This window comes from Pseudorca crassidens, chromosome 17, assembly GCF_039906515.1.
Source record: "Pseudorca crassidens isolate mPseCra1 chromosome 17, mPseCra1.hap1, whole genome shotgun sequence".
Classification (NCBI taxonomy): Eukaryota; Metazoa; Chordata; class Mammalia; order Artiodactyla; family Delphinidae; genus Pseudorca; species Pseudorca crassidens.
In genome coordinates, this window is record NC_090312.1 from 52,883,712 (window position 1) to 52,909,986 (window position 26,275).

The 26,275-nt window shown below is 41.7% G+C and overlaps 1 protein-coding gene and 1 pseudogene across 1 annotated transcript in view; one reads left to right on the forward strand and one right to left on the reverse strand.

Moving 5' to 3' along the window:
* LOC137210251 (UDP-N-acetylglucosamine--peptide N-acetylglucosaminyltransferase 110 kDa subunit pseudogene) overlaps positions 1 to 26,275 on the reverse strand; it is a 632,586-nt pseudogene that overhangs the window by 440,464 nt on the left and 165,847 nt on the right.
* The window catches only part of LOC137210080 (uncharacterized), a 90,850-nt gene continuing 73,656 nt past the window's right edge, over positions 9,082 to 26,275 (forward strand). Inside the window, exons 1-4 of the mRNA XM_067711696.1 lie at positions 9,082 to 9,395; positions 9,441 to 9,606; positions 16,154 to 16,244; positions 23,328 to 23,370. Of these exons, the coding sequence (XP_067567797.1) occupies positions 9,082 to 9,395; positions 9,441 to 9,606; positions 16,154 to 16,244; positions 23,328 to 23,370 (614 nt within the window). The remainder of the gene's footprint in view (positions 9,396 to 9,440; positions 9,607 to 16,153; positions 16,245 to 23,327; positions 23,371 to 26,275) is intronic.

The window sequence follows — 26,275 nt, forward strand, 5'->3', positions numbered from 1 at the left end:
GAAAAGTGGGAAGAAAAGCGTGTTAGTTAGCATGAAATATGGTCATCTGACGACTTGTCCATTATGTATTTGAGGAAGCGGAGATTCTGAAGACCTTCACCTACTCAAGGAGAGGAAATTGCCTCTGTCTAGACCAGGACCTCTTACTTTTGCCACTGGTGACATTTTGTGTCCGATAATTCTTTGCTGTGGGCTGTCCTGGGCATTGTGGGATACTCCTACAGTATCCCTGGCCTCTGCCCAGCAGACGCCAGCAGTCCTTCCCCAGCTGTGACAGCAGAGATGGCTCCTGAACTTGTCAATTGTCCCGGGGGCGGGGAACTGGGGGGAGGGCAGCAGAGTTGCTCTGGGTTGAGAGCCCCTGACCCAGGCTCAGCAGGCACATGGGTGAAGTTAGGACTGTGTATGTCATGTCCTCTCTGGCTAACAATAATTGATGGAGTTAAAACTAATAGTGGCTTCTGCTTGGTCACTGGGACAGCAGAGCATTCACTGTTCTGCCTTAAGAGAACAATTTTCCTGTGTTTTAACTAATAAGGCCCTTGTGACAGCTGGATTCTGGGCACCCCAACTAATAAGCGTGCCTATAAGGCAAAGAAACCAAAACCAACGTCCTCCCTGATTGCCAGGGAGGGGGCATGTTTTCTTTCCTCTCCCTCTCCTGGATCCATGCAGTAATTAGCCAAAGTAAAATGAATTTTAGCTCATGCTTAATTGCCTTTACAGCATACTCGCCAGCACGGATGCAGTAGTGCTAAACTAATTCTTAAAATAAATTTTAAAAAATTTATTTATTTTTATTTTTGCCTGCCTTAGGTCTTTGTTGCTGCGCACGGGCTTTCTCTAGTTGTGGTGAGCAGGGCTTCTCATTGGGTGGCTTCTCTTGTTGCAGAGCACGGGCTTTAGGTGCGTGGGCTTCAGTAGTTGTGACACTTGGGCTCAGTAGTTGTAGCTCGCGGGCTCTAGAGTGCAGGCTCCGTAGTTGTGGCGCACAGGCTTAGTTGCTCCGTGGCATGTGGGATCTTCCCGGACCAGGGCTCGAACCCATGTCCCCTGCACTGGTAGGTGGATTCTTAACCACTGCACCACCAGGGGAGTCCCTAAACCAATTATTTTTTTAACTTTATGGCTTTAAATAATCCTTGGCTCTGAAATTCCCTGTACCCCTCAGCTACGTAACCACAGGCCCCTCTGCCCTAAATCCTTTTCTTATACTTTTGTAGCTTTTTAAGCAAGGCCCCTCTTTAGGAAGACATAATCCCTTCTCTGTAGAAAACATGAAAGACCTGAACAAATCAAGATTTCTCCATGGAGAATTCAGCTAGTCCTGTGCTTAGCTCCGAACATGCTTTTAATTGTACCCTGCTGGGTCACAAAGCTTGTGAGAGAGGAATGTGCCCAGCTTCTGCAGGAGAAACAGGTCAGGCCTCTAATCCTCCTTTTCTGTCACCTTCCCCTCCCCCTTTCCAATCCTTTCTCTTCCCAGCAGAGCAGAGGGACAAAAAAGAGACAGCTAAATTATGTTTAAAATGGAAGAGTCTAAAAGAAGAAAAACGGTGGTCAGTACTGACTTGGGAGAGGATGAATTATCTATCCACAGCCTCTGCACTGTGGTCCATTTGAGGACAATCAGTGTTCCAACCGGCTTTCTGGAGGGCGATATCTGCGAGCCTAAACCAGGCTTTCTCAGCCTCAGCACGACGGCTGGGTGGGGTTGGATGCTTCTTTGCTGTGGGCCTGTCCTGTGATGGAAGGACATTTAGCCTCGCATAAGCTGTGACCATCCAAAGTGTCCCAAGACACTTTCAAATGTCTCCTGGGTGCAAAATTGCCCCTGGTGGAGAACCACGGCCCCAAGCCCTTCCATATTGGGATGTACTTGCTCTCTCTCTCAATCTCCCCCCACCCCAGTACACAAAACCCAAGAAAATCATGGTTCCTGTGTTAAAACTGGGGAGATCAACGTGCTCTTCATGTAGGTAGAATGAGTGGAAAGGAAAAAGACGCTGACTTGTGTGTAGTCAGGGGACAGAGTGGGAACCCCCTCAACACCAAGACTGAAAAGCGTCTTAGGATGTGGGTGTGTTTGTGGCTCCCACTGGGAAGTGGCAATGCCCCTGGTTGAACAAGCCAACTTTCGAACGCCTCTACCCTGTGCACTTTGGAATAGGGCTTGCTGTGGGCGAGATGAGGAGTGATGGCAAGGCTGCAGAGATGAAGGAGCCTCTGAAGGTGCTGACTGTCTCCTCCCACACTACTTGGGACAGGGGAGAACTACCCACCTTCACAGATATACCCATTGCTCAGACAATGACAATCCTGTCTTGGACCTAAACATCGGGATGAAAGAGGGCTACTGACAAGACAGACGTTGTGCAAGCATGGGGTTGCACTTTCATTACAGACATTGAGGCAAACATTTCACTCCTGGTGATATAATGAGACCTCCCTATTTTTAGGAATTTACAAGAAGCATTATTGCTTGTCCTTACCGGCCAGAAGGAAAGGCGGGAGAGCGAGCACACGGCAGTGAGCCCCCATATCCACTAGATGGCGGTGTACATCTTCCTCAGAAGCCAGGCGGGCAGCGCTCTGGGCAGCTCGTTGGCCTAAGCAAGACAAGGGCCACTTTTCTTTCCGGAGACAAGGCGTCTTTTCTCATTGTCGGCACAAACAGCCCCAAACAATTGCACTGACCACACAGCTCTAAGTCATGTTCCAGGGCACTGCCGTCTGTTCAGGAGTGAATGCTGGGGAAATGAACCACGCTGCTAATTTGCTTGATTGGGGGCAAAAATAAGATCTCAAGTGACAGTGGGTGTGATTTATTTTTCCAACAAGAATAGGGGCAAAGCCATTTCATCCCACCCCCCCACCCCCGCCCCAACTGCTACCATAAATGAAAGCAATCACCTAATTAGTCCTGAATTACTAACTGGCAGGGTAAAGATCTGCTGGAATTCAAGCTGAAGTGGGGAGTCTGGAGAAAGGGATGTGATTTCTGCAGGGGAGGAGGGGAGGGGTAGGGCGCGGTGGGAGGGGCGGGAGGGGAGGGGAAGGCCTGAAGCCCATTGTGAGGTCCTGCGCCCCTGTGGTCTGGGGGCCGTGCTGGCCCTGACCCTGGGAGAAAAAGAGGCTCAGTGATGTCTTCAGGCCGTTCATTTTGTGCAGGAGAATGACTTTATAAACTGAAGGAAAAAGAACCTGTTGGAGAAAACCTATCCGAGAGTTTCTCTGAAAATGCTACAGATGGAGATGAACTGGCTTGGGAAGGAGAGCACAGCCCTGTGGCGCCTGGCCACCCCGCTGCTGGTGGACCCCCCAGGAAGGTTCTGTCATGGAAACGACAGGCAGATCTGAAACCAAGTTGGGCTTTACGTCATTAAGAAATCCCCCAAAGGAATGGAATAAAGGCCTCCTTTCACACTTTGGGTTTTGCATGTGTCCTGAGGAAGCGCCTCTTCCCCAGCTGAGACAGCGCGCTGTCCCCGAGACCCAGTGAGCGGCCCTCGTCCTGCGGGGAAAGCAAAACAGCAGCGGGGTGGGGGCGCGCCCAGAGCTGCCCCTCTCGCAATTGATTTGTTCAGGGGTGACTTCTTGCGTTCTAGTTAGATGTGACTTTAATCGAAGTGCTTTCCTAAGGCGATTTATCACAACTGTGAACCGTCAGTCTGCACAGCTGCTGCTCTTTTAGGGAAACGCACAGACTCGGGAGGCGGAGGGGCCGGCGCGGGCTCCCCTCTTTCCCACGGACCGGCCCGCGTGCCCCTCCCCACCAGAAATACGTGCACCGCGTCTTCAGAGGCCGCCGCTTCGGTGCTCCGGCTCCTCTGCTGTTTCTGGCTGCTGAATAGCCATCTCCTCTCTCCTGGGAGGGGCAGCTGGTTTCCTTTTGGGGCGCTCCCCTTCTCCCCGTCTCAGCTCCTGCAGCGGAGACGAGGCTGCCCCTCTCTCCCTGCACGCTGTGGGCTGGGTGTGCAACCCGGCTCGGGCCACAGTCCCCCCCACCCCGTCCCCGCCGACCCCGCTCGGCGCCCACCACAGCCGGCAAAGCCCACACGGGGCGCTCAGTTAAAGCTGAACCTTAGGTGAAAACCACGACTTTTTAGGGTGTCTTCAACATTGCATGCAACATACTTCTACTAAAACAGTTACTGTTTATCTGATTTGAACAAGTGGATCCAGCTGTTCTTGAAGCTGGCCCGGTGGGTGGTAGAGGTCAGGGTGCTGATGGCCAGGAGGGATAATAATTTCCTACCCCTCAAATCTGGGAAGTGAAAACAGCAGGGCTGAATGTGCCCACGGGGCATGGCTTCTGTTCAACTGGAAGAGTGGTGAATGGCTATTGGGTGACCAAAACAGTCGGTCTACTATATTCTTACTTTGTTTGCTAATTGTTTTGCTGCATGTAAACTCTCTGTTGCATTAGCTCTTGTTCATGACATCATGTCTGGAGACAGGGTCTGATAGACTTACATGTGGAATTGGAGACTTCAATTTCAAATCTGCCTCTGCCTGGTTGAGTGGCTTTAGGGTCCTCGTAACCTCTACAAAGTTGAGTTTCTGGGTCTGAAACCTAAGGACAGAGGTGATCGTAATCCATTTGGACTGCTATAACAAAATACCAGAGCCTGGGTAGCTTATGAACAACAGAAATTTATTTCTCATAGTTCTGGAGGTTGGAAGTCTAAGATCAGGGTGCGAGCAGATTCACAGTCCGGTGAGTATCCTCTTCCTGGGTCACAGTTGGCGTGTTTTCTCTGTAACCTCCCATGGCAGAAAGGTCGAGGGACCTCTGCGGGGTCTCTTTTATGAGGGCACTAATTTTGTTCATGAGGGCTCTACCCTCATGACCTTATCACCTCCCAAATGCCACACCTCCTGATACCATCACTTTGGGGGTTAGGATTTCAACATATGAATTTTGGGGGAGGCAAATGTTAAATCTATAGCAGAGGTACTTTCCCCATAGGATGGGGGAGAGGGAAAGTATGTAAGCACCTGTCATAGGGCCTGGTGTGGAGCAGGTGCCCCATACAGATGTTATTCCAAAATATTGAGTATAGTTCCCTGTGCCATAGAGGAGATCCTTCTATCTATTCTATGCCTTCTTTGAATGACCGTAGCACTTGTTGTCTGTATCATTTTTATGTCTGTTGTTGCTTTGTGACTGAAAATGAAAAATGTCTATTTGTCCATGTCCTGGCCCTTACATAAAAATGTGTTCATTTATCTATTTCATATTTATTGACTACATCTTAGACACCGTGTTAACTGCTGGTTCTAGATGTTAGTAAAATATAGACCTTCCTGCTCAAAGGGTCACAGTATTTGTGGGAAAACAAAAAAATGAACCACCTATGTCTCAAAGAGCTTTGTACTTCCCAAAGAGAACACACCTCGTAGGTACAATAAATCCATGTATCATACGTAAATGTATAAATAGTTAATGGGATTATACACCTGAGATAACTGCTTTTCGATTCTGAGGAAATGATGATTATATTTCACCAGGAGCTCAATACCACTCTGAGAATGAGGGCTTAACCCCCGACTTGACTCACTGCATCGCTTTCCTATATAAAAATACACAAGTCTGTACATACACTCTAGAAAAAGGCTTATCTGGCATGAATTTCAGATAGCAAGAAGAAAACTTCAAGAGGTTCAGAGAAGCATCCAGAAGCTCAGATGATTGTCTGGCACTAATACAACTTTTTTGACAGGAAAAGAGAGCTGTAAATCTCACAAAATTAGATGATCTTTTAAGAATTTCAAAACCTCCTGCTATTAATTGGAAATCCTAGAAGAATAGCTTCTTTTAAAATGTACTGATAATATGCTTTACAGCTTAATATTCAGAAGCCTATGTTTTGGCTAAGTGAGCTTCAGGAAGGAAGGAAATGTGCGGTTTACCTCCACTTACTTTGGAACCGCTGGTTCCAAACATCTACTTCTATGCACAGTCATCTTATCATCTGTAAAATGGAGGCAACTCTAAGACAACAGAGTTACAGAGATGTTGCACAGCTCCATGTGTCATTGTCTTCATTTGTTTCAGAATACCAATAACATCTAAGCGACTACTGAAAGAGGGCTATATTATTTGGGGTCATCTAGTGCAGCTCTGTCAAAGTAAAGAAAAGGGACCTAGAATGACTATAATTTTCCCAAGAGGACACAATTATTTTATGGTAAATCTGGGACAAGAACCCTGATCTCTTGGATCCCATTCCATTGTTCTTTCATTGGGTTCTGAACAACCCAGAGAAATAAAGAGAAATAAAACTCCTGTGTGCTGTGTCACTGGTACAGGACATGGCAAGATTGGAATTGGAGCACTACATATTAAGAGGTATCTGAGAAATTCTTCAAACTAATTGAGATATATACCAGGTACATAGAAAACAGTATGTTTTATGAAGATGATTCTGTGCAATGAACAGAACTGGTAACACACACTGGAAGGTGAATTCTCATTTTCTGGCACCTTGGAAACGCCACCTCAACATACACGTTAAAATAAACATTTGAACTGGGTCATATTTAATTCTGCATGCTCTTGTAAGTCAGCAAAATATTCCATATATCATTTAAGTCGTCACTCACTTTTTAACTTGACTTTCAATTTCTAAAAGTCTTTCCAAACATAAAACAGAGGTGGGAAAATGGTATATGGGAAGCTGCAGAGATGAAATAACCTTATTTCATTAGGCATAAAGATGAATATCCAAACAACTTATTCATGGCTGAAAGTGTCCAAATCTACTGTCTTCATTTTGTAGTCAAGGCTTCCGGAAAAATATGCTAATGGATTCCTTATTACCCAAATGCCCCATATCAGTTTCAGTAGGTATCATTATATATTATGGAAATTTTTCTCAGTGACAGTGAAAGACATCCTGGCTGAACATCCCCTTGCCCATGACACAGAGATGATGGTCTCAAGCTATCTTGAAGGCATTGGAGCCCACACTATCCGTTACTAATATTAATGGAGGATAAAACTTCATATTCTGTTTGCTCTATATTTGTTCAATCACTTCTTCCCTTCATTAAACTGGATGGCCCATAATTGAGTCTGTAGTGTCTATCATTGGAAACTGAACAAAGTTTTGTTCGTTTTATTAACATCATACGTTTCTAGGGAGGGTCTATTCAATAACTAAGTCTAGTTTCACAGTTACAAATAAATTATGATGTAACTTTGAATAAATTAAGCTCATCATAAAGGAAGGATACTGAGAGTTGCTACTACCCCTTCCTTGAGGGATTCTCGTAAAGCGCTAAGTAACAGAGGTGTATATGTATGTATATATTTTCAATGATATTTGTACAGACTTAAAAAGAACTCTACAGAATGCATTATAAAAACCTTAATGCTGTGTGTCCCTAGTTCCCAGCTCTCTCATTAGAACTACTTAAATGAACACAATCTTATCTTTTAGGATAGCTATCAGAGTACTCCAAATACTACTTCTTGCAGTACCCTGTCCCAACCATTTGCCATCCTCTTCCCATTAGTCCTCACGTCAGAAGCCCCGAAGATCTGTTCATTAATTTATGAACACATTTCTTCATCCAGCCAAGAAAACTGATTGATCCCTTACCAAATTTCAGGCACCATTCTTCAGTATGATGTATAGGCATGTTCAGGAAACACAGCAGTGATTAACACAGATGAATATAGTCTCTCTTGAGCTGAGGGGGGAGACAAAAGTAAATAAGCAAATATAAAATCATAAGTATAGGGCTTCCCTGGTGGCGCAGTGGTTGAAAGTCCCCCTGCCGATGCAGGGGACACGGGTTCGTGCCCCAGTCCGGGAAGATGCCACATGCCGCGGAGCGGCTGGGCCCGTGAGCCATGGCCACTGAGCCTGCGCGTCCGGAGCCTGTGCTCCGCATTGGGAGAGGCCACAACAGTGAGAGGCCCGTGTACCGCCAAAAAAAAAAAAAGCTATGAAAACAAAACCTATGGATGGAGACCTACATGAAAGATGGAAGAGTATAATAATGGCCAGAGTACATTACTGTGGCAGAAGCAGCAGCCCTTAAGGAGGACAACTTTATAAATTACAAATTGGATTTAAATAGACAGGGAATTGAAAGTGGAGACATTATTTTCTGCAGAAGATGATGGACAGGAGAGAACAAAGAAAATAAAACTGAGATTGTTAGCAAAATACAATGCTAAGCATATAAGATAGGACTGAGTCCTTAACTTTCATTTTTACTAATGAGTGGGTGAGTATAGATTACTGACTACACAGAACCAAACCTGGGAACACATTTTATATTTATGATCTTTGTGCCTAAAACTAGATTCTCCTGCAATTTAATATGACACTAGGACAATGACTGGCCAAGTTTTAGATTAATCACTCTTACACAAAGATTTTTCATTCATATAATCTCAAACAAATACTGCGTCACCAATTAAGTTCCAGATCCTATGCACTCTGGCTGAAGATATAATATCTTGCAAGCCCAGCGTCACTTTCCTCTTTCTCTGGTAACAAATCACACTTTCTATTATGACAATGGCCCCAGTTATCGGCCCAGGAATAAACACTTGACTCAGGAAGAGCCAATTAAAGCCCTCCTTTAGAGTTGATCGAGAGCTTTAAGGTTAGAGCATTTCAATCTTACGAAATTTTTGTAAAACAAAATTATTTCAAAATCGACTAATTATTCTTTAAGTTCTAGAAACTGCATTCTGTGACTAAGAGGCCAATTTATTTGCCGTCGTTTCTGCTCTGCCCACTTTATGTTTCTGTTACTGTGAGATAAAGGCAGTGGGGAATGGCAAACCAATTCTGATTCATTCAACACATGAGTGCTTCTTAGGTACAAAACACCATTCTGAACATTGTCCGAGGTAAAAAGATAAATAATACCTAGCCCCTTATAATACCTAGCCCCTTACCCTCAAGTTACCTCCACGTGTATTTTATGTATGTATACCCATACAATTAAGAAGTCTTTGGATGTTTTATCTTCAAGAATAATTCAGAAAATGGATTACTTGAATATCATAAACATTTAGGGTTTAACAGATTTGTTACTTATAGACGTTGTATCATGGATTTAAAAGACCATAGCAAGCGGGCAGCGGCGGGCAGAGCGACCGAGGGGGCGGCGCGGGCTGGGCGGCGGGTGCGGGGGTCCGTGCTTCCTCGCGGTGGAGGGCTGGCGTTCGCCGGGGACGTCGGGTTGCTCCGCGTTGCCAGGTTACCGAGCGCGTGCCCCGCGCCCGCTCTTCCGCCCGGGCCGCCCTCGGCGCCGCCTGAGCCGCGGTGCGGGCTGCGCGGGGGGCCGGTTCCGCGGAAGCCTGGGTCGGGCGCTGCGTGCGGGACTCTCGTCGCTCGTGGACGGGGCGCGAGCGCGCGGGGCACGTAGGGCGCCGACCTGGGCCTCCCCGGCGCTCCGGCTCCGCTTAGGGACCCCGCTCAGGGGCCTCCGGCGCGAGGCCCCCTTCGTGGTCAAGATGGCGGCGCCCAGGCGGGCCGCGGCGAGGTGAGCTGGAGCCGGGCCCGGAGAGGGGCGAGTCTGCCACGCCCAGGACTTGGACCCCGGGCTGTTCTCCCGTCTCCCGGGGAGCGGCGGGTGAGTGGGCGCGGCCGCGCGTAAGTCCCTCTCGTGGGGTGGTCAGCTCTTCGTGCGTCCGCAGACTTCTGTCGTCTGATAGTCAGATCTGGGGTGGCCCAGGTTGGAGGCGAGGGTGCTTGATTGGGGAAACCTGAGGGGTTTAAGGACTCTATTGGGATCGTTTCAGACCCCAGCAAGAAGCTGAGCAAGTTTCCTCCTGACTCTCTTCCCGGCTAAGTTTTCTGCCTTCTCTGAAGGCGCCAGCTTTTCTGAATCACCTTGTTCCCCGGGGGGATACAGTTGGTGGTTCTGACCGTGGAACGTAGGACCCGGCGCGGGGAAGCCTGAGCTGGTTCTAGTTACTTTGTTTGCAAAGCACTTGTCTTGTCTTTGGAATCTTTGTGTATGTAACCAACGTTGGGAAGAGCCAGCGTTTTCTCCTCCAAAACACTGCGAGGGGTAACTTTATACGTAAGAAACAAGTGGGCGTTCACATCCATCTCTTTTCCAACCACTGAGTTTTGGTTGTGTTTCCTTTCTTTAAGTTTGTCTCGTTCTGAAGTGATAACAAAACAAAAACAAAAACAAAAAAAAGGCCATAGCCAATTACCCAAAGTATACTCTAGTCTCAGTCCTGCCATTAATTAGCTTAAGTCATTTAATTTTTCTAGGCCTCATTTTTCTCATGTGATGTTTTTTCTTTGAAAAAGTATAGTTTCTGGAAGTCTCTAATCTCTGTGTCATAGTTCAGCTTGGAGAAAACCTGTTCTTATCCAAACTCCATGACATTGTATTTCCAGCTCCAACTTTGGACTTTGAGTGAGTTGGGGGCAACTTTTTAAGGATATTTTCACACAGCTTTTTTAGTTAATATCAGTCTAGCTGACTTGTCATACTCAGACTTTCTCCCATATTCTTTTACCAGTGTGTTCCTTAGTCATATATATAAAGACTGTTGTGGGAAAAATGACCTCCTGGGTCAGCTTACTGCATGGTCATCGACACAGGACAGGGAGTAAGATTCTGTGGATTTTACAGAAGCAGATACAGGTTTCATTATCCATGTCCTCTCCCCTTTCATCTTACAAAAACAGCAGGCTTTTCTTGGAGCACTGCCAGATAATGCCATCCTGCCTCCTGACGGGCCCCGGGGATGAGTTGCCCAGGGACTGAACTCCAGTAAAGCAGGTGATTGGCTCATGGGTAGGCATCTGACCTCGGCTAAGTCTATCAGACTGCTCCCCAGGACTTTTGTCTCAGAGCAAAATGGAAGAATTGTCTTTTCTCTCTGGAATTTCTAAGCTGGGGAGATATGACTCTGGGACTCCCAGTGCCCATCCAGCACAAGAAGAGACTTTCTGTAAAATAAAGTCTTGCAGAGGTAAGCAGGGCTGAGCGATGGAGAGAGAGCTGGAACCCTGCTGATACCCTGGACCGTCCAGATCCAATTGTATCTGAATATGGCTGCATCCCTGAATTTCTAGTACTTGTTTGTTGAGGTTGTTGTTGTTGTTTGGTTTTTGTTTTTAAATTTCCTTTGACTATTTTGAATTTGTTTTCAGCCATGTGCATTTGAAAGCATCATAGCTAAAAGAGCTAATTTCCTACATTAATGTCAGGTTTGCTGACTGGCATTCCTTAAGTGAAAAATAATATCCACTATTTTCTTTAAATAAAATCCTTCTAGCTCAGGTTTGAGATATTCAAAACTCTGCCTCCTACCCCCCTCTTTTCCAACATTTACTATATCACCTTGAAGCATTTGTGACCACATCTTTCCCATCTAGACGCAGTTGAGAGAGAGAGCATAGACTTCTGATATAAACTGCAACCTATACGCCTCCTACCTGGAAGCTTTAGAACATACTTGATTCTTGTCATTAAAGCAAATCTTTTGTTGTTGTCTCCAGGGCACAGAAGCATTTTCATGGCATAATGGAGTACAAAGTACATTAAGCCTAACTCTACTTCTCATCCTCTTTTACTTTAAATAGGCAGAAAAGAACAATCTCAAACACATTTTCACAACAAATAAAATACATATACGATTATGTTTAGAAGACGTTTATGCAACATATAGTTAGACTGATGAATTAATGGACCTTTCGCCAATTGGCACAGTAAATATATATGTTCAATGTGCTCAATTAAAAAGAAGACAATAACATATTTTTACAGGTTAATTATCTGAGAAGAGTATTGTGCCAGCACACTTGATACTACAGTATTTCATGTTTGACAGGTAATCTTCTTTCAGTTATATTTACTGCTAAATGTTTCTTGGATCAAGCTATTAAATTATAAGGTCAAAAGTAAAATGATATGAAATTACAATGATAAAGGGACACATATCCCACTTTATGAGAATAGAAGTTCTGATTTCTTTTCAGTACTACTAGTAGTGACCACAGTACTAATTTGAGCCCTTACTATGAGCCACTGTGCCCATATACATTTAGTTCTTACAGTAGTTCTGCAAAGGGCATATAATAATCCACAGTGTAAAGCTGAAGAAAGTGATTCTCATAGCTGAAAGTCACATAGCTGGTGAGTGGCAAAGTCTAGATTCAAACTTAGAGTCGTCTGACAATGCCCAGGTTGTTGACCACTATGTACACTGCTCAATTGTTGCACCAATAAAGAAGTGCTTGAAATAATTATAGATTTGCCTACCCTGAAACTGCAGTGATTTAAAGACATCAAAGTTGCCAGTTGCTTAACCACATCTACTTACAGTAAGAAATTACATTTTATTTCATTTCTAAAACAAGATTAATTCTGCAGGCCCATCGAAACTTGAGCACACAAATCCTACCTCCAAATGAAAGATGCTTGTTTTCCATTATTCAACAGATGGCCCTGTACAGAGGCAATAAATATATAGTAGAATTTTCATTCAAATAAATGAGAAGAGAGGTTTCTTCTTGTCCTGATTCAGTGCCCATCATTATGGATTATGATGGCTCTTCCCAAACTTTACTTCATTCACTCCACTCTTTCTACAAAACTCCAGTAATGGAATCCATCATTCAGATATATGTGCAAAGCGAAAGGACTGTATTAATACAGTTGCTGAAAGTCAAGTTGATAGAGCACAGGAAATACATCCTAATAAATGCAACATTAATGTTTGTGTGGGCCTTGGAGTGAGGGGTAGAAGAATTTTCAGTTTAATGGAATATTTTGCCTCTTGCTATGAAAGTGTGGCTTAGTAGTCTTGTAATTGGTCATTTACAGAATCCTCCATCTCTGGGTTTCATGCTTTCTTTACTCTGCAGCTGTTGATTCCTTTTCTTGTTCTGGATGGAAGAGAGCAACGAAGCCACTTCAAAGGGCTCAGCCTGCCTTTTTGTGTTATTGTTTAGATGAAGATATTTCCATTTATTAAAGCAGACTATTTAAACATTTTTATCATGTTTTAAACTTGACTGTGTTCTGAAGGTATGAGCACAGGCAGACATAATGGGGGATGTTTTCCAGGAGAGAACATACCCTTATCAAAGGAATTATCAGAATTTTCATGTATGGATTGAGAATCAAATTCTGGAGTTAGACCTGAATTTAAATTCATACTCACAACTTACTACCAGTCTCATCTTGATCAAACGGTTACCACACTTCTCATCAATTTCCTTATCTTTGAAAACGGAATAAGAGAAGTATGCCTGGTTGAGTTACACATAAAGCTCATCTGATAGAATATTCATAAGGATTTTGCACAAAATGTACATGGAAATATTTTAGCACCGAGTTTAGCATGCGATTCGTCTTTAATACATTTAAGAGCTATTATTTTATTATTATTATGCTATCATTAAATATCACTATTACTTAAATGTTATTATTGCTAACATTGCTGTAAAACTACCGGAATAACCCATGATGAATTCCCCTCTTCTGTTTCCTTTGTTTAAATGGAAAATATATATATAAATCTAGACAGAGAACACTTTAGTGATCCTATTCAGTGGAGTGAGAATTTCCATGGCACTGATTAAAACAAATCCTGAATTGCATGGACTTAAGATAGCAGAGAGGGGCTTCCCTGGTGGCGCAGTGGTTGAGAGTTCGTGACCCGATCCGGGAAGATCCCACATGCTGCGGAGCGGCTGGGCCGTGAGCCATGGCTGCTGAGCCTGCGCGTCCGGAGCCTGTGCTCCGCAACGGAAGAGGCTGCAACAGTGAGAAGCCCGCGTACCGCAAAGAAGAAGAAAAAAAAAAAGATAGCAGAGAGGCTAAGAGATTTGAAGTTAGGCATCCCCAAGTGTGAATTCTACTGTGACCCTCTTCTAGCTCTAGAACCTTGAGGAAGTTACTTAAACTTTCTGAGCTTTACTACTAGTTTCCTCATCTGTATCTTTTTCAGGACTATTTATCAAGCATCTTCCTGTTCTCTATGCTTGGACGTATCAATGAATAAATGAGACAAGAGCCTTTGCCTGCGTGCTCCTTCTTGCATGCTTTCTCCCTCCTTACACTCTCGTGTGGAAACGGATGTTATAAATAAATTCTGTGCCTTGTCACAGGTTGATGGGCACTACGGGATAAGGAAAAGGATGTGAAGCTCACTGAAGAGACTTGGGTTGGGAGTGCTGGAGGAGTTACAGGTAGGTTCTGATTTTAAATAGGGTAGTCAGGGTGGATTTTATAAGTTGACATTTGAGCAAAGACTTGAAGTGAGGGAGTTGTCAGAATGTATGATGGGGAGACCACTCCCTGGGAGCAAGAATAACCAGTCCCAAAACTAAGGCAGAAATATGCCGGGCAGCTTGGAGGAATATCAAGGAGGCCACCCTGGCTGACTTAGTCAGTGGGGAGGAAGAGACAGCAGGAGGGCTGGAGGTCGGATATGTGATGGGATGGATTGGGTAAGTCCTGGGAGGCCATCACATGCATTGTGTCTTTTACTCTAAATGTAGGCAGCCAGGGGCAGGATTTTAGCCGAGGTGTGGCATGAACTGTCTCTTGTTTGAAAAGCATAACTCTATCTGTGGTCTTGAGGATGTGGGGAGAGAGTGGAGTCAGGGAGAATCTCGGGAGGTGACTACAGGATCCTCGAGGTCTATGTTGGTGGCCTGCACCAGGCTGGTAGCGGCTGGTAATTCTCAGAAGTGGCACATTGGGAAGGTTGTGACAGCATTTCGTGGTAGATTGAATGCAAGAATGGAAAGGAAGAGGGGGTCAAGGGTGAATTCGAGATGTAGGGCCTGGGGAACTGGAAAGGTGTGGTTACTGTCACCTAAGATGGAAAAAGTTTGGGGTAGAGCATGTTTGGGGGATTAAAGACCAGTTTTGGAGGTATAAGATTTGAGATGTTTTCGTGACGTCCAAGCAGAGATGCTGAGTACACAGTTGGATACCCAAGTCTGCAGTTCTGAAGAAAGGTGTAAACTAGAGATACACTTTAATACAATGGAGATATTAAGAATAATTACATGGAAGCGCTGTTTTAAAGATAAAATGAAGTAATGCAATTAGCACTCTGTCTTCTCAAAACATTTAATAACTGTTAGCTAAAATAATTACCTGAAATGAAAAAATACCTATAGTTTGTTTTGTTGTTTGCAGTAAAAGTGAATAAAATGTCACAATTATTTTAATAGTATTTGTGACATAGTAGTTTTAGTTAAGACACCATGACTACAAACATTTACAATAAACCTTTCAGTCTCCTGCTTTTCACTGATAGGGTACTTGGAACCATATTTTGTAAGGTTTAAGTTAGTTGTCATAGGGTACCTCTTTAATTAGAAGTAATTCTGAACTGTCTAGTTCCATGCAGTTTTATATACATATATGTATAATTATTATTTTATGATTTATCAAACTCAGTTGAAAATTTGCATCACTGATATACATTAGAATTTAAGCATTTACCCAGGTACTCAAGGAAAAAAATGTACTTGTCTTGTAATTTCCATAGGGGTACTTGCTTTCACATCTTCCCTTCACTTTGCAATTGCAAACATGGCAGGGGAAATATTATCTTACTGGTCTTTGAGTTCCCCTTAGCTATCTGCAAGTCCTTAAACAGCCTTTGTGGCTTAACCAAAATTCTCTTCCATCTTCATTCCGCTAACAGATATTGGTCTAAGCATGTACTTATACTAAAAAATGCATGACCACGTTGTCTCTACACATCTATAATTTTATGTTAACACTATCATTATGTAAGCTGTACTTTAATTGTAATTATAACAGGTTTTATGTCAACACACATCCATTTCTAGTGTTCATCTGGTGTTCAGGAGGAGAGCAGCATGTCGTAAATTTTATCAAAATATAACATCTGAAGACTAGAACAGAGGGTAATTGTGTAATTCTGTATTCACTCTAATTAAGTTCAGTGGAGTTGGCATAATAGAATTAAGATGAAAAAAAAAAGACATCGAGGTACCATGGCTCCCTCTCCTAACACACCCTTTTCATATCCGAGAGCAGAGACTCAGCACCCTCCTGTACAGAAATGGAGACAGGAAGAGGCCAGAGGATGAATGACAGGCACGAATGAGGTGGAACTTTGAAGAGCAACATGGAAATGAAATACTTCTTTTGTATTTGGTAGGTGGGGAAAATGTACCAGCGTGTATGCCTACTGGGACCACGTTTTCCAGAACAGTTAAGCCCAGTGTCAACTATGCTGTCCCACCTTCCTCGTAAGTAGGAATCTACTGTTACTTGAATCTTTGCTTCCTGTTTCTTGATACCTGGTTGAGAAGATTATCACAGGAACTGCATCTTGTTAGCAAATACACTGTTTTGAAATGATTGACATTCACTGAAGAGTGGCAACTCCAAGCTTGCTCTCTCTTGATCTTGGACTATTTAAGTCTGGAGTGCAGGAGTGGGTTATGGGGAAAGACCATTGGAATTCTTATGTCTTCAGCATAATGGTTACAGCATAATGGTTAGGAGTGTAGGTGCTGGTTCAAATCTCTGCTTTCCAATTGCTAACCATATGAGCTTGGGCAATTTACCTGATTACCTGAACCTCAATACTCCTGCCTATAAAATGATGTTAATAATATTTCATCCCCATAGACTTGTTTTCAATGTTAAAATGAAGTCACTTACACCAAGCACTTAATACAATGCCTAGAGCATAGTAAAGTCTATTATTATTACTATTACTACTACTACTACTACTATTATTATTACTATCACGATGCCAGGTGTTTTTCGTATGTGCCTTATTCCATTATCTTCTGCCCTGTCCCCCCATTTCTGTCTTGTTTCTGTACAAGGGTAGGTTTGTCACAAAGCATTTTCTTTCCCTAGTGTCTGACTCTTAGTCATCAAGGTGACTGGTCCACGACCCGGCATTCATTGCTGCTCGTTGAAGCAACCCATTTTGAGAAGGGGAGTTGGATATTGATGCCAAGTTGGGTCAAGGAGAGAGAATTTTCTCTCTTCTGCACTCAGCTAAGTGAAATATTCAGGCCTCAGAAGGAGAATCAGGCAAAGGGCAACATGCTTAATTTCATACCTTAGTGATTAAGAACAAGTCAGACAGGCTGGATTTGAACTCATTTCCGTCATGTACTGACAAGGGGATCTTAGGTGCTTTTGTAACCCGTCTGAGGCTCAGTCAACATCTGAAAGAGACGAATAACATTATCAGGACCTAGCGTATAGCCTCGTTGTAATAAGTGAGTAAATCCTTTTAAAACGTTCAGCACGTTGTTTGGCATATAAATACTTAATAAAATTTAGCTTCTTTGACTACTACCACTGGTAATATTATTAAGTAGCTGAGCAGATCCAAGGCCCATTTTTTTCTTAGATTGCACATAATCGTTTGGACAACCAGCTCACATTGATCAACCGTTGCTTATATATAAACCCCCATGAACCCAAAGGTGCTTTAACTCTCTCCCAGTCAGAGCCTGTTCTGGGGGCAGAAGCAACACCGGCACTACCCCCGTCATCTTTGCCTTTATTGTCACTACACTCGCCTGCCGTACTGAGCACTTTCTGTTTGCCAGGCACCAAATTTAGCCCTGCGTATGCACTATATCATGTAGTTCTCACACTCAGGTGGGAGACATTATCATCATCCCCAATTTTCAGATAAAGACGCCGAGGTGTTGGAAAGGTAAGAAACTTGACCCACAGCAAGAGATGGAGCCAGAGTATTCAAACCCTTCTCTCTGACCTCAAGAACCCTTAAATATTAGCATACTACTACATCCTGGTAAGAAAATCTGCTTCCAGCCACTCTGGTGAGAGTAGAAATGATTCTCAGTCCCCACATTCCTCTATTGCCCATGCCACCCTAGCCTCAGGACTAGGGGGGAAAGGAAGTGATCTCTTCAAAGAGCAGCCAAAGGGAACCTACTCCCTTCTGCCTTTTCGTAATCAACTAACCAATATTTTATTTCCTTCTTGAGAGTCCCCACGTGTTCCTTTTGGTACTTAGCTTGGCCTTTTAGAATTCTGACATTCTGTACATGACTCATCCACTGTATTTCATGTTAATTTATTGAGGTCAAGTATAGGGTCTTACTCATCCTGAAGTCCAGTTATCCCCTGTCACATCTAACTCTGTTCTTTTCTTCTTGTAGGACATCTGCAGATATTTATTTGAATTTTGTTGAATTGTTCTCATCAATAGTAAGTACATTAAAAGTTATACAGAAAGTGCTTTCTTATAAGGAAAACCATCTAAATAGATTTCTAGCTCTTTACTTTTTATAGCACTATTGTAGAGATTATAGATCTCCAGATAATATTTTTTAGATTGAGTTCTTCATATCATCTTATTTTTACATATAATGATAAATCTGAATTTTCTCTATCAAAGCTCCGAGACTTCACTGGCTTGTAACTTAGCGTGTTGATTATGTGTGGTTGACTTTTCCATTTACAATGATGTTTGATCCTGGTAAGGATGGGGCTGGATAGGAAGGTACATCTTAGGGCCATCAATTGGTTTTGTAGAGAACTAACATAAAGATCTAAAGTCTCATCATATTTCTGCAGAACTCATGAATCATTTTATTATAATTCCATTCATTCAGGGAGTATAAAACCATTTTCAAATTGTTATTCCTAATTTGTTCATCTTCTCTTCCTTAGTCTTAGTGAGAAGAGAGCAGGCTGAATGGAAGAAAGTCATTATGACCACTGGGGCCACTAGGGTAGGCATCAGTCCCAGAGTTTTGTTTTCGTCTCTCCGCTATGAATATTGGCTAATGTCTCGAGTGCTTACTTGGTGCAAATTACTTAGCCGACCACGGCAAATGGATTGTGTCATTTCATCCCCTGATAGTCATACAAGTAATGTATGTATTATTATGATATCCCATAATGCATACATGGAACAGAGCCTCAGAAGTAGTTATTTGCTCACCAAATTATGGTAGATGTGGAATTTGGACTGAGGTCTGATAGACTCCTAAATCACTCCTAGTGATTTTTACCACGAAATTAAAGTTGTATACCTCTGGAGAGTAGATAGTTTCTAAAATTTCCTCAGCTCTAACGTTTTATAATTAAATTTTTGTCTGATGGCAAGCTTAACAGTTAAGATGGGTAGGAAGGAATGCCAGCCTGTTGAATGGAATTTCCCTGAAATAAACCTGTTTTATGACACCAGTTCACTCATTCATTCACTCAGCATGTATTGAATGTTTGCTCTGTGCAAAGGCATTTTAGGCATCACAGTGGAGTGAGTGCCCCTTCCATAGACTCTCCTGCAGCACTCAGAGAAGTCTTGGACTGGTTTGCCTGTTATGGAATGGGGCTTGGTGATAGAAGCCTGGTTTGTCCTCCACTGATAAAACTAAGACATACTCATATGAGTTTAGAGGCATCTTGAAGCCGTGGGATAGTAACACACATGAATCTTACCATTTTTGCCTGGGATTAATGATATAAAGGCTTTGGATTTGGGTATGGAAATTCGGTGCAATTATGGGTGTGTTGGTTCTACATATATATGGACATCACGTGTCATCAGCCTGCAGCTACCTGCCATTCTCACTACTCTTTCTTTTCACAAACCAAACAAGTACCTTCTTGTCTCTCCTGTGGATAAGCTCTTGACAGTGGCACTAGGGCCTCCCTCAATAAGTACATCATTGGCTAAACCAGTGGTTTCTCAGATATGCTCATTGAACAACCCTTAAGGTGGATTGACATTCCACTGCCTAGAATAGAATATGGTGTTCTTTAGAAATCGGGGGGGAAAAATAGGCCACCAGATGTACTTTCTTTAATTTAAATTGTTTATATATATATGTATGAACAATTGTTATATATGTGTATGTATACTTGTTCATATATATGAATGATTTAAAATTGAAGAGAGATATATACACACACATATATATATGTATATTTAAATTTTGGCTTCTGTTAGCAAGTAGTAAATTAAATTATTAGCAGATCCATACTGCAGGGAAATAACCAATCAGATTTCATTCAATAGCTTGCTTTTTTGTAGATTTATGGCTGTGATTTTATATCTGCAGGTATGTTTGCTGAAGAAAATATTTCTACCACTTTACACAAAATTAAATTCATTTAATACCATTGCGTCATGTCTCAAATGTCTTAATACAGTTTTAATCTTGAATTGCATCAGAAGTATGAAATTAGAAACATACCCCAAAATCATTTGAAGATACCATTACTTTCATTTCCCTTATACTTTTGAGACTTTTGAAAAATAAGTATTTAGTTGTACTTATCTGTTTCTGTCTCTCTAAGGATAGCAAACACTGAAACACAATTCTTTTTAAAAGTCAATATTAAAACTGTATAGTCCAAGATGATCAAAACTAAGGAAGTGGCAAAGAAATTCAAAAATTTAAACTTTCAAAGGGTGCTTTTTTTGTGAATGTGTAGTACTTGTTCTTCTGAAGGAATTAATCTTTTTAAAAATTTAATTAACTTATTTTTCATTGAAGTATACTTGGTTTACAGCGTTGTTAATTACTGCTGTACAGCAAAGTGACTCTGTTATACATATGTATATACATTCTTTTTCATATTCTTTTCCATTATGGTTTATCACAGGATATTGAATATAGTTCCCTGTGCTATATAGTAGGACCTTGTTGTTTAGCCAGTCTATATATACCAGTTTGCATCTGCTAATCCCAAACTCCCAGTTCATCCCTCTCCCACCTGCTTCCCCCTTGGCAGCCACCAGTCTATTGTCTATGTCTCTGATTCTGTTTCTGTTTCATAGATAGGTTCATTTGTGTCATATTTTAGATTCCACATATAAGTGGTATCATGGTATTTGTCTTTCTCTTTCTGACTTACTTTGCTTAGTATGATAATCTCTAGTTGCATCCATGTTGCTGCTGCAAATGGCATTATTTCATTCTTTTTTTTATGGCTGAGTAGTATTTCATTGTATATATGTACCACATCGTCTTTATCCATTCATCTGTTGATGGACATCTAGGTTGTTTCCATGTCTTGGCTATTGTGAATATTGCTGCTGTGAAGATCAGGGTAAACGTGTCTTTTTGAATTATAGTTTGGTCTGGATATACGCCCAGGAGTGGGATTGCTGGATCATATGGTAGGTCTATTTTTAGTTTTCTGAGGAACCTCCATAGTGTTTTCCACAGTGGCTGCACCAACTTACATTCCCACCAACAGTGTTGTAGGAGGGTTCCCTTTTCTCCACACCCTCTCCAGCATATGTTATTTGTAGACTTTTTAATGATGGCCATTCTGACTGGTGTGAGGTGGTACCTCATGGTAGTTTTGATTTGCATTTCTTTAATAATTGGCAGTGTTGAGCATCTTTTCATGTGCCTATTGGCCATCTGTATTTCTTCTTTGGAGAAATGTCTCTTTAAGTCTTCTGCCTATTTTTTTGATTGGGTTGTTTGCTTTTATTGTCATCAAGTTGTATGAGCCGTTTGTATATTTTGGAAATTAAGCCCTTGCTGGTCGCATCATTTGCAAATATTTTCTCCCATTCTGTAGGTTGTCTTTTCATTTTGTTTATGGTTTCCTTTGCTGTGCAAAAGCTTGTAAGTTTGATTTGGTCCCCTATGTTTATTTTCATTTTTATTTCTATTGCCTTGGGAGACTGACCTAAGAAAACATTGGTATGATTTATGTCAGAGAATATTTTACCTATGTTCTCTTCTAGAAGTTTTATGGTGTCATGTCTTATGTTTAAGTCTTTAAGACATTTTGAGTTTATTTTCGTGTATGGTGAAAGGATGTGTTCTAACTTCACTGGTTTATATAAGGCTGTCCAACTTTACCAACGCCACTTGCGGAAGAGACTGTCTTTTTCCCATTATATATTCTTGCCTCCTTTGTCAAAGATTAATTGTCAAAGATTAACTGAGGTGTGTGGATTTATTTCTAGGCTCTGTATTCTGTTCCGTTGATCCATATGTCTGTTTTTGTGCCAATACCACGCTGTTTTGATTACTGTGACTTTGGAGTACTGTCTGAGTCTGGGGTGGCTACGCCTCCAACGTTGTTCTTTTTCTTCAGGATTGCTTTGGCAATTCTGGGTCTTTTATGGTTCTGTATGAATCTTAGGATTATTTGTTCTAATTGCGTGAAAAATGTCATGGGTAATTTGATAGGGATCGCATTAAATCTGTAGATTGCTTTGGGTAGTATGAGCATTTTAACAATGTTAATTCCTCCAACCCAAGAACATGAGATGTCTTTCCATTTCTTTGAATCATCTTCACTTTCCTTTATTAATGTCTTACAGTTCTCAGCATATAAGTCTTTTGCCTTCTTGGTGAGGTTTATTCCTAAGTATTTTATTTTGGGGGTTGTGATTTTAAAAGGCATTGTTTTTTTACATTCCCTTTCCGATATTTCATTGTTGGTATAAAGAAATGCAACCAATTTCTCTATGTTAATCTTGTATTCTGCTACCTTGCTGAATTCGTTTATCAGTTGTAGTAGTTTTCATGTAGAGTCTTTAGAGTTTTCTCTATATAGTATCATATCATCTGCATCTAATGACAATTTTACCTCTTCCTGAAGGAATTAATCTTGAAGTTCTACTAAGACTTTTGGGATACCTGTTTTAATGAGCCACTACTTCCTGCCTGAGATTGCACTATGCACCAGAGATTCTAGAATTAGCATAGTAAAACTAATAATGCAAACAACAGCAACAAATCTTCACAAACCTTCCTTGCAAGGAAGTAAAGTCCACTGGAAAAACAGACAAGTGAAACACACGTTCAAAATGGCAGTGATTCTCAAACATTTATGTGCTGAAAAATCATGACAAGCATGATAACCAGGGCAATTACTAGACCCCTTCTCCAGCTGGTCAGGTGTAAGGTCCTGTAACTCTATTTTTGGTGAATGCCTCCAGGAGAGTCTGAGACAGATGTTCTCAGTTGTCGTCAACCTTTAGTGTGCATCAGATTTGCCTGAGAATATTGTTAAAACACAGATTGCTGGGCTCCAGTGCCAGAGTTCTAACCAGTTCCCAGGTGTGGCTGATATTGCTGGCCCAGGGACCACATTTTGAGAACAGCCTTTCAAAACTCTGCAGTATGCGGTAATGTGTGTTGTGAATGCAGTATGCAGTGTGTGTGTTGTGAATGAGACGGGCCCAGAGAACCAAAGGAGGGCAAAGGGACTCTGCCCTAAATTAGCCAAAGGTAACAATAGCAGCTAGAATTGATTGACCCAAGAAAAAATTATAAGAACTTTACCTGCATTTGCTCATTTAATCCTTTCAGTAAGGTACATAGGTGCTACTTAGTGTTCCTCTTTTACAGGGGTGTCCAGAGAAGGTAACTACTTTGCCCATGTCCTAAACTGGTAAGTAACAGATTAAGAATTCAAGTCTAGGAAGTCTGATTCCAGAGCCCACACCTCTACCCTTTCTGCTTGTAGAGAGGAGTAAAGGGTTGTCAGTGAAGCCTTCCTGGGGGCCCTGGCCTCTGAGTGTAGATAGAAGGATGAGTGGACATAAAGATCATTATTTGTGTGTGGTGGGGGTAGGGGAGGAAGTATGAGGGCTTCCAGAAGAGCCCGCCCTCCCCATACATCTGCTGTAAGCAAGTCTGATGATCAGGAGTCCGGAACATGAGTATGACTATGGGATACTGAGAAGGGTTCTAGAACCCTGAGGTTAGAGTTCTGGATCAGTTAGTAGGTAACAGAAAGTGAATGAGTGATTTACCTTACTTTCCACGGGTAGCAGGAAGTTTGGAGATAGTCCCTCTAGCGTTAGTCCAGCTGCTGAAGGGCATCACCAGGGGACTGGGTTGCTTCGCTCTTCCAGCTTCCACATCTCTAGCACGTCCACATAGCTTCAAAGTGACCCCAGAATCTCCAATAGTGTTCCAACAATTTGGGCAGGAAGAAAGAAAAGGAAAAAAAAAAAAAGAAATTAAGTAAGAAAAAAAAGGCAGTGTCTAACTCAGAGAGCAAATTTTTTACCACAGGTGGTCAGCCGACTTGCACTTAGATCTCATCAGCTCGGATTTTAAACTGGCCACCTTAGCCTTAAGGATAATGGGGTCTCCTAAACCAGGGCTCTGATAGTAAGGAATAAGGAGAGAGTGGTACTGATTAGCAGTGCCTGCAGTCCCAAACAAATATTATCCCCAAACTATTTTTTTAATCCTATATTTTACTTTAAAGAATGGAGGGGAAACATTATGTATCTGTAAATAGCCTTTTAGAAAGGGTACAATTATATAGTTATACAACCCCCTGGAGGGCTCCTTTCTTCTAAAATCTCTTTAAAAACTGTTCAAGGTTAAGGACATTTTTATCTTAATTTAGTCACTTGCAGTCGATTATCTTGGAATGACATCCTCTCTCTGCAGATGTTCTGTCAGGCTTTAGAAAATTCTAGAAGTGGACAGAGAAGTGTTATGGTACATGTATTTGCAATATGCACGTCTTTGAAATGAAATCCATTTAGGGACCAAAAGGCATTTCATGTCTTTGCTATACATTTTCACATATTTGCTTTTCCAGAATTCCTTTGAGCAAATCTGTTAGATGTAACCCATCCGTTTCTCCCATCTGAAACCTTTATTACTAAACATTCTTCAGTATGCTCTCACTCCCCTCTGTCAAAGGCGTTTCTCTGGGTCCTCACCCTTCTCATCTCATATGTGAATGCGTATCTTAAACTGAAGCAACAGTCTGCTATGACTTCTCCATAACTTGAAGAACCCGTCTTTGTGGGAAAAAAAGTAGACTTACTAACTTAAAAGGTAAAATGCGCACAGTGTTTCTGAGAATTAAAAACTAAGATAAAAACATAAGCAAGGGAAAAAACTTACAGTGGATCCTTTTCAAAGACTTTATTTTACAGAGAAGGCAACTGAGGTTTAAAGAAAAAATGCGTTAGTTAGACACTAAATAATAAACCTTAAACCTCAGTGGAGCAACACATGGACAGTTCATTTCTCACTCACTCCGGAGTGTAGTATGGACTTTGGTTGTCTGAGGGTCAGTTTTCTGCTCAGTTATTCAGGAACCCACCACCTTCATCGAGTGGCTCTACGTTTGTCCTAAAAAGGAAAGGAGAGAGGAAGCTGCAAGCTACAATTATCAACTCGTTATCCTTCAGACATAAACTCTTCAGGTCACCTCTGGTCACATTCTTTGGGATAGAACCATACCCAGATGCAAGCGGAGATGGAGAATGTTGTTCCTATCTTGGTCCTAGTGATGCCTCTGCAGGCTGCAGGAGCTAATTAAAGTGTAGTCAACAGCTCGTTGTTTCTGCCACAATGAGTGATTAGCCTAAGACTGTGGATTAATTATGTGTGTGTGTCACATATACATATAATACACACAAACATATATATGTGTGTGTATATATACATTTTTTAGCATGAGTTGACACATGGGGCTTCTGCCGTATCAAAAGAGTACAAACTGCCTCTTGTTGCTTTTTCTTAATTGAAGTTGGCTACTACTATCTATTTCCCTTCATTTTGCTACCTCCCCCCCGCCTTTCAGTATTATATGAAAATTCTGAAAGAAATAATTTCAAAGTTTCCAGTGCTCTTAAAGATAATAGAATACTCAGACCTTAACAATTTTCCTGTGTGAAACTTTTGCCAGACTAAAATGTTAACTTATGAAAAGTAAATTTAGATTGATACAAAAGAGAAAATAAGCTGATTTTTTTTTTTTTTACACAAATACCCTGAGCCAGGGTAGAAAATAAATGGAAAATTGGAGGAATTTAGATCCTTTTGTTGTAAATTTAAATATTTTTAATTGTAAAAATAATACAGGCTCATTGCAGAAACTCCAAAATTGAGAGGATTTAAAGAAAAAAGGAAAAATAACTCAAAATCCCATTTCTGATAAGTCATCTCTGTAACATTTTTGAGGGTATCTTTTGAAACTTTTTTGTGACGGGGTGCATATAAATACAGTGCAAGTATAAAATACCTTTAATTATTATATCAAACTACAAAACAGTTCTATAACATTTTTATTTAGTAATATAAGTATGATTACTCATCACCTAATAAAAATCTGCAGCATCATTTTTACTGGTTGAACAGCATTCTATTATTTATTTAACCAGTCCCTACTGTTCAACATTTAGATTATTCCTGTTTTGCTCTGCTAAACAATGAGACAAGCATCCTTGTTCATATGTCTTTGAGCATTTGTTTATTTCCTTAGAATGGACTTCTAGAACTTGAATGGCTGGTTGTCAGTTCTGGTACATACTGACATATTG